Consider the following 13,979-nt stretch of genomic DNA (forward strand, 5'->3'; position numbering starts at 1 on the left):
TAACAGGTCAGATGACAGAATCAATATTGGATTCCAACCAAGACTGAAAAAGGTAGACATAAAGTCCTACTCAGGGATTAAAACCACTCAAGTCCAAGCTTGGAGAGATGTGGATTCTCAGGATCTTGTGTTTAAAAATGATCTAGAGACATTAGCTTAGAACAAGCTCCACATGGATCTTAGAAATGCTAATGTTTTATTTAGCTACGTTAATAGGAGCAAGATAATTAATAGGCATTCTTATCCATTTGGATAAGAATCATAAATCTTGTTCTCTATTGCATCCCCAGCCCCCAGCATAGTATCTGGAAAAATGATCAGTTAGTCTCTGAATATAATGGGCACTCAATACATATTTGTAAATACTTACATATATTTATTCGATCATAAAACAAATTTACTGAGCGCCTATTTTTCCCTGCTGTTCTAGGTGCTTGAAATACAACAGTGCTCTTGCAGAGCTTATATCCCAGTGGAATGGTAGGGAAGAAAGACAACAAACAAATAAATAGATAAGGAAGTGGTGGTGGAAATGCTATGGAGAAAAATTAAGCAGGGTAATGTGAATGAGGAGTGCTGGGTGGGAGGAGTAACCTCACACATGGTGGTCAGAGAAGGCAGCTCTGAGAAGGTGAGGCTGGAGGAGAGACCTGAATGAAGTGAGGCTGTGAGCCATGCAAGCAAGGAACAGCAAGTGCAAAGGCCCTGAGGCAGGATTAGGCCAGATGTGTTCCAGATAGAGTGAGGTGACGGTCTTATCCAATCTCAGCTGGTAGGACCACATCTGGAGTATGTGTGTAATTTTGGACACCACATAGTTTAAGAGAGTATCAAAGGGGAGCATTTAAGGTAGTAAAGGGTCTGGAACCAGCTCACATTGGGATGGGTTAAAGAAAAGAGTGACTTAGGCACAGCTGAGTGGCTCTCATCCAGTGGGTGAAAAGCAGACACAAGGCAGAGGGCCGAGATGTACCCTGCATGATCAACCACTGGAACCATTCGCTCACTCTTGGTCTAATATACAGTAGAACAAGTTCCCTAAGATGGTATGAGCCGCCTTGCCCAGTAGTGAGCTCCCTGTTATTAGAGGTGTTCAAGCAAATAGTGCACAGTCTTCCGAGGCTGTAGAAGATGACTTGCCCGTCCCAGCTGGGATTTGGAGTAGGAGGCCTCTGAGATGAATCCCACTGAGGAGATTCGGAATTGTCCCCTGACTCCTCTCTCCAGTTCCTCTCCCTCGGTTTTCACTCTCCCTCCTCTCTCACCCTGCTGATGGAGCACAGGTGTGCACGCACACACTCACACACACACTCACCCACGCACTCACACCGGGGAGGTAAAGCAGTTCACAAAGCTGGCGAGGAGGAAAGTATGAGAAGCTGAACAGGGAAACAGTGAGGGAAAGGAGGTAGGAGAGATGGGGGGCAGGGTGAGGGTGGCATGGAAGGGAAGCAGGAAGAAGGAGACAGGCACTGAGAAGGGGTCAGGGAAAGCGAAGGGAGGTGTAGAGAAGTAGGGGAAAAGGAGAGATGGAACAAGACAGGAGAAGTAAGAGGTGACAAAGGAAAACACAGAGGGAATGGGACAAAGAGGAGGAAAATGATACTAAAAGTAAGAGGAGAAGGTTGGGAGAAGGCAGTGGATGTGGGAGAGAAGAAGGATGGGGTCCAGGAGGAGGAGAGGGAGGGAGGGCGAGGAAGGAGGAGAGAAGAGACAGGGGGCGTAGAGGGGACAGGGAGGTAGCGTGAGGGTGTGAGACTTCAGAGTCAAGGAGCTCGTGTGGCACCCCAGCACGGATCCCCAGAGCAGGAAATGGGTAATCTTGAATCACAGCTCATTTCAAGCTTCCTGTTTTCAGCTTGTCTCTGTGAACAGTTGGAGGGGTTTCCAGCTAGTAACTCCCTCCCCGGGCCAGCAGCCGTTCCACCCTCCCCATGGCTAGCCGTCCTCAATAGCTCCTCACCCCACCTCCCTTTATGGCCTGAGCACCCACCCAGAGTCCCCTCCAACACCACCCACCAGGCCACCCGCTCCATTCTCCAGGGTCCCTGACTTCACCAGGTTCTCAAGGCTCACAATGGAAGCTGTAAACCTCTTACAAGTACTGGGCTCACGCTAACTGATTGCACCACTGGCGCTACACTAGGAAGCGGTAAACCTCTGAGTGTGGAATCCAGCCTGAGCATTTACAGAAAAATTCATCTTATAAAACATGTTTCCCTGAAACACATTTTCTTTGCCTTTTTCCAAGCACCCTTATTTTTCCTTCCATCTGCTTGCCTCCTCCCAAGTTACAAGCAGATCTTTATCCAGGCTTCTTAAAATCAATCCAGCAAACACATCTGGAGGATCTGCAACATGCCAGGCCCTGGTGTTACAACTGGGACCGAGACATGTTGTCTGTCCTTAGGAAGCTCACAGTCTAATGGGGAGACAGACATGTGTGGAGCCAGTGGGAGAGCCGGGTTTTATGGGGCTCAGACATCACACAATTTGAGAACAAAATTACTAGCCCATGTATGAGAAACCTGGGTTACCTGCTCAGTCCTGAAGAGGGCAGGATGAGCTCCCCACCCCAAACAACCCGACTGCTCTAGGAGAGAAGGGCTCGCAAAGGGAGGTTGGGATGACCACTAATTCATTAATAATTAAACCTCTACATCTATACTTTCTCTCTTTGCTCTCTTTTGTCTATCCTGTGAATAAATGAACGCATGCATGATGCATTCAACAAATATTTACTTAAGGATGAAGTTCGGCTGCTGTTACAAAGACCTAAGGTGGCTTAAACAAGCTAGGACCTTCTCTCTCACCTAACAGGCTCCTTCCATCCTGTTGATCATTCCTTCCTGGGGTGTTGCCCTTCAGACACAAGGTCTGCAATGGAGCCCACTTCAGCTAGCGGGACGAGGAAAGGAGGAAGTGAAAAGCATCCCCCCACACAAACTTCCCTTATAAGGCAGACCTGGAAGTTCAGGCCCCACTTTTGCTCACATCTCATTGACGGAAACGTGATCACACAACCATGATCACATGACTCCACACAGGTGCCAGGGAGATGGGGAGGTGTAATGTTTATTCTGGATGGTCATGCGCCCCCAGACCAAGGTGCTTCACTGCTCTAGAAAAAGAGAATGGATGTTGTGGACAACCAGAAATCTCTGAGACAGCCTGCAGTGTATGCTGTTCTGACTGGGACACCAGAAGTGGCTCTGGTCCTTTCCAGATCCACCCAGTGACAAAAATGAATTAGACAAGCTGTCCCTGCAAGCTCTCACCCCCATTCTTTCATTTCGTTAACTCTCTCTTTACCGGATCCCAAATGTTGGCTGAGAATGAAACATTATGACCAGCCAAGGGGCAGTGGAAGGAAGAGGAAGCAATATAGACTTTGAAGAAGTTGCCATGGTCCACCACCCTGTTGCTGTAGCCAAATTCATTGTCGTACCAGGAAATGAGCTGGATTGTTGTATTTCACGCACCTATATTGTATTTCAAGCACCTTCAAGGGGCTGTTGAAGGAAGAGGAAGCAATATAGACTTTGAAGAAGTTGCCAGGAAAAAAAGGGAAGAAAACAGTGGCATGAAAACCAAATTTCGAAAAGTTCAGTGGCTTCAGATACCATAGAATGCCAAAGCAGGATAGGGAGCAAAGGGAGCTCTATTGTATTTGCCGACGAGGAGGTCGAAGGTGACCTTTGCCAAATCAGTTTCGGTGGAGTGGTGGGGAATGACATCCAGAGAGAGCTGGTTTAGGAGTGAGTGGGAAATGAAGATGTAGAGACAGAGAGAGCAGTGGTAACTGAGGTATTGAAAAGCAGGAACAATTTGAGATTAGTGGATCCATGATCATGTTAATCCAAAGGATAAAGAATCAATAAAGGGCAAGAGATGAAAAATACATGGCAGAAATATAGTTTGGCTGCTTTAACAAAGACCAAAATAACCGTAGCTTAAACGAGATTAAGGTTTACTTTGCTCTCATGTGGGAGTCTGAGCATACACAATCAAGGGCTGACTGGGGACTCCATGGTGTTGGAAATCCAGGTTCCTTCCACCTTATTAGTCAGCCATCTTCAACATGCAGCTTCCATCTTGTGGTCCAAGAAGCCTGCTCCAGCTCCCACCATCATGTAAACATCCCAGTCAGGAGAAGGGAGAAGGAAAGGGAGGGTTCCCTTCATCTTAAAGGCGCCACCCAGAGGCTGCTCGCATCACATCTACTCACAGTTTCACTGGCCAGACTTAGAGACTTGACCACATCTACCTGTAAGGAGACTGGAACAAAATAATCTTTAGCTGAGAGACCAGATGCCCAGGTAAAACTTAAGGGTCCTATTACTGAGGGAGGAGGGAACAGCAGGCAGTCAGAGCCTTAGAGGACCTAGAACAAAGGGTAGCTTCGGCCTCCAGTGGGAGGAGGCACCCTGCCACTGAGGCTGGGTTGCACAAAGAGCCAAGAAGAGAGAAGGTTTGCCAAGCCTCCCTCCCCATCGCTGTTTACGATCTGTGGGGCGGGACCACAGGCATGCACTTGTAGATACCCTGAGATTGTTCCAAGAACAGCTGTGCTTTTGGAGTCCTGAGTTTCATTCCCAGCTCTGTGCTTAGCTGCTGTATGGCCTTGGACAAGGAGAAAAATCTCCCTTTCCCCATGTTAAGTGGCCATAATAATGGCCACCCTGCCTGCCTCACAATCCTGTTTTGGGTCCCAAAGGAGGGCTGTGAATATGCCATGTAAGTTGTGAAGTTGGGGCAGATGTGGATGGGCATCATCATGGAGGGAACGAGTGGTCAGGGCACTGCTGAGCCTGAAGGGTGGGCAGAAAAGGACTAGAAGAGGCTGTAAGGCCAGGACCACCCCCCACCCAGGCTACTCAGCACCCACCCAGCCCCCCAGTGGATCTGGCCTCTGCCCACTGCTGGCCCAGCTTCAGAACCCCTCTGCTGTCCGAGTGAGGATGACAGGGGAGGGAGCACCCACCCAGCTGTCCACAGGTGCTGGGAGTCAGCCTCTGTTATGTCCTGAGATCGCTGTCACAAAGCCTTGGCCTCTTCCCCTGCACTTGGCCTTGGAAGCTCTCCTAAGACCTCTCCTTGACCCCAGGACACCACCGCATGTTCCTGGCCTCAGCCCAGTAAACAGTGTGAGCGAGTTTCTCCCCCAGGCCTTTGGACTAGCAGAGCTAGCCATGTCCAGTGCGTGCACACTCCCACACACACACATGCACACGCAGACTGCACACACAAAAACACCGCACACCCCACACAACGCACATGCAAACACCACACATATACATCACAAAATATACATGCCACCCACATACCCCACACATCCCACACGCACGTCCTCCACACACTTCACACACACAACCCACATGGACACACCCTGCCCATGCACACCACATGCACATACATACTCTCTTCTTCCTAACTGGTCTCTCTCTATCCCACATCACACCCCTCCATCCAACCCTCTACACAGCTGCTTGAGTGATTTTTTTCTAAAACACAAATTAGGCTACTTTCTTGTTTAAACTCTTCTCTGTCAAGTGGCTTTGCAGAGTCTTCAGGCTAGCATCCTAGCCCCTACCAAAGCTGTTGAGGCCCTCCATGGTCTATTCCCTGAAGACCCTCTTCAGGCATCCCCCCACCCTCCTGCCCCCTTGGCCAGTCCAAACTGCTGGCCCATCCCCCCTCCCTACGGGCTCCTCCTGCCTCTGCCTTGTCCATCCTCCATCCCCTCCAGAGAACGCACCTGCTCCATAGTCCATGTGAGAATCGCGTTCATTCTTCCAAACCCTGTTCAGAGCCCACCCCTTCTATAAAGATTCCCTTGACTCCCCAGGTGGAATGCTGCCTTTCTCTTCCACACGAAGTGGTGGGGTGACTTGTTTTCTAGGTCTGCCTCCCCTGCCAGGCAGGTGACCATCTCAAGGTTACTATATACGGTGCAGCCCTGGGTCCCAGCACTGGGTAGGTGCCCAGTGAACGCTGGGTGGGTGGGTGGGTGGGTACTCAACCCCTCATCCTCCCACACAGATCAAAGTAGAAAACCAGCATGACTACCAGGACATCACCAGCATGGTGGCTATGGCCAAAACCTATGCCACCACCGAGGCCTTCATCGACTCCAAGTACGACATCCGCATCCAGAAAATTGGATCCAACTACAAAGCTTACATGTGAGTCCCTGGGCAGGGGCTGGGGAGCTGGGAGGAAGGGTAGGAGCAGAGTGTGAGAAGAACGGAGATTAAAAATACATGTCATGCCCTGTCTTCTCTGCCCCAGAGCAGAGACCCCATAGGGGACATCATTATTCTCCCTTTCTGTCTCCTTTACCACCCTTCTTCTCTGGTTAGTACAGCGGAAGGCTGATGTTCCATCATGGCTTATCCCAGGGTAGAAATCTGTCTACCCAAATGAAGCCTGTTTCCCCCAGAGAAAGAAAGACTGTTGGCATGTTTCCAAGTATATACCTGATGTATGTCATAGGAGACATACATGGAAGAGAGACTTAGGGACAAATCAAGGAAGGCCTTGAATGCCTTGCTGAGGGTTGTGAATTTTCTTCTCTTCCCTTCTGAGCAGTGAAGTGTCATGATCTGACCTGTATTTGTAAGAAGATGGCTCTGGGGCTGTGGGCTGCAAAAGGGTTTCTCTGGGACAAATAAGAGCAGGAAGGAGATTACATCAGATTTCTTCAGCTGCAATTAGTAAAAACCATACCTGACTAATTTGGTGGAGTTTTTTTTAAGGGAATTTATTAGATGAATGATCAGAACTAACAAAACCCCAAATTATCAATTTCAGAAATATTAGGGTCCAGGGCAGCCCCAAGAATCTGGGTAGCCAGAAGCAATATACAGTCTTCGTGGCACCCCATTAGGAAGTGAATCTGCCCTAATCATGTTCAGGGCTTAACTCAAGATTGCGATTCCGTGGAAACAGTGCTGATTAATCCAACTGTGGTCACATGCTTATTAGTTAGAGGAATGTAGAGCAGTATGAAGAGTCCCACCAAGATAGCATGCAATCTGGGCAGGTCATTATCCAGTGGAAATAGAGGTTGTGTGACTAAAAGAAAAGGGATGAATGCCAGAAAATCCAACACACATTCATCCCAGGGGTGGTTCAGGCAAAGGATGACTCACGCTGGAGCTGCGGTTACAAGGATGAGTGGGAGTTCTTGACCAGGTGGAGGGCTTGGTGTTTAGAGAGGTCTTATCTGCCCCAGGTCCTCTCTGTCTCACTTTGGAGTATTGTTGTTTCCACTTGGAATGATGAGACCCCAGAGAGGCAACAGGTGCCTGGTTTCCAAGCATGCATGGTGCACTGATTGCCTGGTTCCATCTTTGAGGACTACAACAGCTGACTCTGGACAGTTGGAAAGTCCTTTGCTTCTGTGTGGTGGAGCTGTGCTCTAGATCAGGGTCAGCAAACCACAGCCCACAGGCCAAATCCAGCTTCCACCTGTCTCAATAAATAAGGTTTTATTGATCACAGCCGTACATATCCACTTCTGTATTATCTAGGGTTGCTTTTGCACTACCTGGATTGCCTAGACCAGGGGTCTACAAACTTTTTCTGTAAATGACCAGATGTTAATTTTAGGCTTTGCAAGTCACACAGTCTCTGTTGCAACCACTCCACTCTGCCATTGCCTGGGAAACTGGAGAAAATGCAGTCAGTTGACCTATAAGGAAATATGCCCAGGAAAGGGATGGGGCCAAGAAATACTTCTGGTCAGTCTTGCCAATCGCTCTCTTCCACCCGTGAGCCAGGCCAGACCTGTCACTGCTCTCAGATGCCCTCACGGTGATAAGATCACTTCCCCCTGCCACCCCCAACCTCTCTGAGTTGGAGAATATTCCAGTGCATGGTCCGGTGCATTCCTGAGGCCTCCACCATCCCACATGATATCATTTCCCTCCTCTCCTCATTGTTAGCGTTTCCACTTGACATTGACAACACCTTGTCCCAGTTTCTCTTCTTGAGGATTACCTCATTGCTGCATTCTTTATGCTGAGCCTTTCTGCCCTGACAGCTCCAATTTGTCATTAGTTATGGTGTTTCCTGGACCCTGGGTTGGCCCACATCCGAGGGAGAGTGTTCATGTCACACCTCGGTGTAGAACGCCCTCTCTGTCCATGACCATTCAGCGTCCTTTCTGGCCCTCTTCCTGCCCAGTACTTGGGCCTTTGTGCATGTTAACACTGGGTATCATTGTTTCTAAATCCTCTCAGCAGACAGAGCTGGGAAATAAATATGTGTATCTCAACCCGTGTATACACACGTCTTTAATTGTAATTTACAGTTGTGTGATACACACACACACACACATATCCATCTATAGCTAAAGCTAAACAGAGTTCATAGTGATGTGTCAGACTTTCATCCAGTACCACATGATTCATTTTAGCCTTCCCAGATTGCTTATCTGTAACTTCCCACTCCAACTGGGAAGAAACCTGGCTCCCACCATCCCCCATCCACGTACCTCTTTGTTCATCCACAGTATATGTGTACAGTTGCAGAACTGTCAAGCCGTAGTCCCATGAGAAACAACTTCACCAACTATGGTACAGGACTTACATACAGTTTCTTTTGTACTTAGTCATACAGTCTCCACTAATTTCCAAAGTTACTTAGGCAGCACCTTTCCACTCACCCCCGCCCCTTCATCAAGGGGGTCAGCTTCATACATGTGTCATAAACATAGATTCTGTTGTCACAGTCTACATCCCATCCTACATTCTAGCAGCTGCATCCCATTTGGGCCAATCAACTCTTTTCCCCAAACCTGTGATGGGCTCTGCCATGAAGAGTCATGGTTAAGAACACAGAGTTTCTCAGATATGGTTTGGTGGCTTCTGCCACTCAGTGGGAATGATAATAATAATAATATCCATCTCATTAGGTTTTGTGAGACTGAAATAAGCCAGTGCTTATAAAGCTTTTAGACCCACGTCTCAGACATAGAAAGCACTCACTAAATATCAGCTCTCACTGTCGTTATCTTCTTGGAAGGAGACCAGTCTGGCTTGTGTTCCTGCTGCTTCCGGCATTAGAATGCTTTTTTTTTCTTGTCTACGCTTACTGAAAAGTAATAGTAGCACCCATTGTACTAAGAGGTTTATGGGAATCTTTCCTTTAATCCACACAATGCCCTATAAGCATGGTACTAAAATTATTCCCATTTACCAATGAGAAAATAGAGTCAGAGATGTTGTCCATGGCTATACAGCTAGAAAATGCTAGAACCAAGCTTCAAACTCACATCCATCTGACTCAAGTCAGTTCTTACCTTCCCTTGTTACCATGCAGATCCCACTCTATTGAATCCTACTCACCCTCCCAGGCACATCTCAATCGTTACCTTCTGGGGTTAATGTTAAGTGACTGGTTTCTCCTTTGCTTCCCCGGAGTGCTTCATGCCTCATGTGTACTGCTAACCCTGCCACGCCTATGTTCTGGTTTTAGGCTGGTCTACCCCTTTAAGGTAGTGAGCAGCTTGAGGAAGGAGTCATCTCTTCACACTCAGATTAGTCCTGTACCCAGGACATAGGGAGGCCTGGTGATTGTTTGCCAAATTGAATTGAATTGCATTGAGATGAACTAAACTTAATTGACATGAAGCTTATCAATGTCACAGCTACCCTTAGTCATTATGTCTCCTATTGGCCACCATCTATTCTCAGCATCTGCTGTGCTCAGATACATTTTATTTTCTCTTTTAGAAAGACATTTTATAGCAATTCCTCTCCTGGTTCACCCTTAAACCTCAATCACATGCTTTCCCTTGGTCATGAAACAAATTGCTTTACCTCTGACACTTTGCCTAAAGCCAGCCATTCAGTCTTTGCTGAATCCAGATATGCCATTAGAGATAGTTTGTCTGGATTGCTCTTCAACATACACAGTCCCTTACCTAGTAGGTAGTTACTGGACACCTACTACATGCCAGGGACCACTGGACACTAGAGGTACAGAGGGATGAGTCAAAACATGTTCCCTGCCCTCAGGAAAGACAGCACACTAAAGTAGTCATTGCAAGTGAGATGAGCATTACTAAACATTGGTATAGAGTGTAGTATAGGGGGTTCTTATTGGGGAAGATGTACTCTCAGGAAGTCACATTTTCAGATGAAACTTGAAGGATGAGTAGGACTTAGGGAGGCAAAGATGGAGATGAAGACTGGATCCGGCAAAGGGAAAAAGGTGTGTGGAGGCCTACACACAGGAAATATCCATGGGCTTTGGGGAAAGGGCAAGGGAACTAAGAGGGTGAGGCAGGCAGAGCCAGAAGGCCTGCCTGCTCTTCACCATGGAAAGTGATCCCTTCTCTCCATGGATCATTTTTCCTACATTTTGGGGCTCTCAAAAAAGATTCCAGAGTCACCGGGGGCTATACTGCCCTAGTTCTTCTTCTGAAAAACAGGAGGCCAAAGTTTTCAGGATTTAATCTGATAGTGTAGGCATTTGTTAAATTTAACTTTTATATTTCAAAGGTGGCTTGGGAAAAGATACATAAGACCCAACAAATAAGACAGTCAACATAGAGGGAAATAAAAACAGAAAAATAAATCTGAAGACTGGATGCGTACCTAAGACTACATGTCAGAATGTAAGCCAGATATTTGAATCAGAGCCGCCAAACAGCCAAAGCAAAACAGGAAAGCAGATCAATGACAAGCATCCCTAATGCCCTCACTGTGTTATTTGTTGTGATACAGGAGAACCTCCATCTCTGGAAACTGGAAGGCCAACACAGGCTCTGCTATGCTGGAGCAGGTGGCCATGACAGAGAGGTAAGAGGCAAAGGAGGTGTTTAGGGAGAGGCACCAGCCATAGTGGGAGATAGATAGGGATACAATAAGGATCCTGTAATGAATGCCATCTCACACTTTGGCCAGTGTCTCTCCACCCACAGAGTACTTTCCTAGGCATGATCCCCATTACTGCCCGTAACAGCCTGCAGGGAAGGTTTTATAAATAACCCCATTTTACAGATAGGGCAGAAAGTTCAGAGGGGGAAAGTGACTTGTCCAGGGTCACAGAGCTAATCAGTGACAGAGCTGAAACTAGAACCCTACTATCTTGACTCCAAGTCCAGGGGTCTTTCCGGCCCTACCCAGCTGCTGTAGGAAGAGAGCAGGAAGTCCTCACCAGTCTTTCCCTGCTCTGACAGCTGCATGGAAGCATCCCTGTTAGGGCAACAGGGCTACTGGACTGTCCACTCCTCTCTCAGACTTATTCCTATCTCAATATGAGAGGGAGAGGTTGATTTCCTATGAATCATGAATGTGGCAGGGATGCACTCTGGCTGAAAGTCGCTCAGGTCTTTCTCCCTTATTTAAACAACACCTGTAAGCCATCCTCACCTGAAGAAGGACCTGTCGCCTGCTCTTGGGGCCAGCAGCATACACACATCTTTTTTTGATTGCCCAGTGACTTCTGCTTGCAAGCATTCAATGACAATGGACAAAGCATGGGCTTTGGGGTCAGAAAGGTCTGTTCAGTGAACATGTATTGAGTGCCTACTGCATGCCATGTATGTTGAGCACTAAAGAGGCCAAGATGAAAAGACCCAATCCTTCCTTTTAAGAACTCTGTATCAGTTGCAAGTGTCAGAACACAAATTAGATTGGTTTGAACCAAAGGGGGGGTTTATTGGCTTGTGGCAATGAAAACTCCAGAGGTACAGCTCCAGGTAGGACTTTAGAACTTATTCTACCCCCTTAAGTTGGATAGAATATGTTGGCTTCTATGTTGGTTTCATTCTGGTCATTCATATGGTGGCCCATAATGACTCCAGGCTTATATCTTGACAGTGTCAAGTCCAGCAGAAAGAAGGTATCTTTCCCAACCATTGCAGTCAAAGCCTGGAATAGAGCCTTATTCACAGATTGGCCTGACTTAGATCATATGACCATCCCTGAACCAATCACTATGGTCCAGAAGGCAGCGATGCTGTGATTATATAGGCCTATGTCACATCTCTGCCCCTAGAGATTGGAGTGGGACCACCCTGCTACAGTAGCGATGACTGAGTGAGACTTAGGGGAGGGATATAACACAGTCACTGTCCTCATGGAACTGCTGGTTCAGGGCGCTAAGCTGAGGAAGTGGCATGAACGAAAGTGAGTGGTCCTGCCCCTTCCAAGCTGTATTACTTAGGGTAAGTTAACTACCCTTTCTGAACTTCTTCAGTTGTAAATTGGAGTTAACATACCCAAGCCAGAGGGCCGAATGAGAGAAGGATGTTCAGTACCGAACCCAGTGCTGGCCTATGCCAGGGAGGGACACTGTAAATGTTGGCTTCCTTCCCTTCCAGTCAACCCCAGGTGGCAGCTACTACCTTCCAGGTGGGTACCCACATCTGCTAACTAGTCTCAGGGGAGTTGTGCTCATCACCTGGCACAACTGAATCACCTGGTTTGGGGGAGTCACATCCTTCCCCCAGTGGGCATTCACAGGACAGTCTTGTCCCTTTCCTTCATGGCCTTTCCAGAATGTGAGCCCAGCCTTCCCCAATGCCTCACAAGCTACTCACAGATGTCTCCAGCAGGGCACTATCTCCCTGGCTCTGCTCAGTCCCAGGCCACATGGGCCATCTCTGCAGGAGCCTACCATGGGAGTGGGTCTGCTCAGGCCTGGAATTCACTTTCCATTCTGCAAATTCATGGGCAGTACCCTCAGTGCCTCAAGGGGCATTAGCGGATGAGATGAGAGATCTGGTTCTGAGAGCACTTCAGCTCATTCCAGGCCTTATGGCTCAGAGACACAAATAGATCTCAGAGCAGGCGTGCCCCCATGTGACCCTGGAGGGTGGGGAGAGAAGCAAGAACGTTTGACACAAAGTCCCCTGTGACTCCAAATCCAGCCACCATGAGGGAAGCCAAGTGCAAGGCCAGGAAGACTTCTCCAGATACAACCATCCTATTGTTGCAGGGTCAAAGTCCAGCACTGAGATCTCCCCCTGCAAAGCAAACGGGCCTTGCAGCCATCAAGTGGCTGGAAAGGGAAAAAAAAGCAGCGGGTCCAGAGGAGCAGGCCCCCAGGCCAGGCGGGAGCGGCCTGCCAGGCTCCTCTGCCCACATTCCCCAGGCAGGAGGAGAATATGCCCTTTGTCCCCACAGGCTGGGCCTGGGAGAGCGGCCTGGGAGGGATTTCTGGGGACCTTCGAGCAGCTTTCCCAAGGGAAAAGGACTTCAGGGGAAGCTGGGTGTCCAGGATGGCTCCAGATGGGGGCAAGGCAAGCTTCCCACTACTAGGGAGCCAGTCAGGGTCTAGGCGAGGTGGGCTCAGGTCTCTGAGATCTCTCCCAGCTCCCATTCCTTCTCCCCCAGTCCTGCTTCTCTCCTGTCTTCCTGGCTCCCTTTTAGCTGCTCTCCTGCTGTCTCTCTCTCACGGTCCATCTATGTCTCTGCCTCCCTTTTTACCCATTCTGTCTCTCCCACTGCCTCTGTCTCTCTCAGGTCTGTGTCTCTCTCTGGTCTCTGTCTCTCTGCCTTTCTGTCTCTCTTGCTGCATCTCTGTCTCTCTCCATCTCTGAATGGTTGCCTGTGTGTCACTGTCTGTCCCATAGCCTGTTTTTCTGTATGTGTCCTTCTGTGTCTCTCCCTCCCTCTGTCTCTGCCTCTCTCTCCCTCTGCTTCCCGTCCCTGCTCCCTGCCCCTCATGCCCACTGCCTGTCTCTCCATCCCTACAGGTACAGGCTGTGGGTGGACAGCTGCTCAGAGATGTTTGGTGGCCTGGACATCTGCGCCGTCAAGGCTGTCCACAGCAAGGATGGCAGAGACTACATCATTGAGGTGAGAGGTGGACCAGGACATCCTCCTGGCCTGTCCAGGCCCCTGAGCAGGCACGCCAGAGGGAAGGAGTCCAAGTGTGGCCTCCAGCATGGTCAGCTGTGTCTTAGCCCATGGCTGGGGCACATGCAGCCCAGGCCACAGCAAGCAGCTCCCACAGGCTTC

General features: G+C 48.7%; 1 protein-coding gene across 1 annotated transcript in view; it reads left to right on the top strand.

The window, feature by feature from the left end:
- SYN3 (synapsin III) overlaps positions 1-13,979 on the top strand; it is a 465,532-nt gene that overhangs the window by 437,326 nt on the left and 14,227 nt on the right. Inside the window, 3 exon segments of the mRNA XM_032646265.1 lie at positions 6,043-6,185; positions 10,737-10,811; positions 13,715-13,817. Of these exon segments, the coding sequence (XP_032502156.1) occupies positions 6,043-6,185; positions 10,737-10,811; positions 13,715-13,817 (321 nt within the window).

Source organism: Phocoena sinus, chromosome 10 (assembly GCF_008692025.1).
Source record: "Phocoena sinus isolate mPhoSin1 chromosome 10, mPhoSin1.pri, whole genome shotgun sequence".
In the NCBI taxonomy this organism is placed as follows: Eukaryota; Metazoa; Chordata; class Mammalia; order Artiodactyla; family Phocoenidae; genus Phocoena; species Phocoena sinus.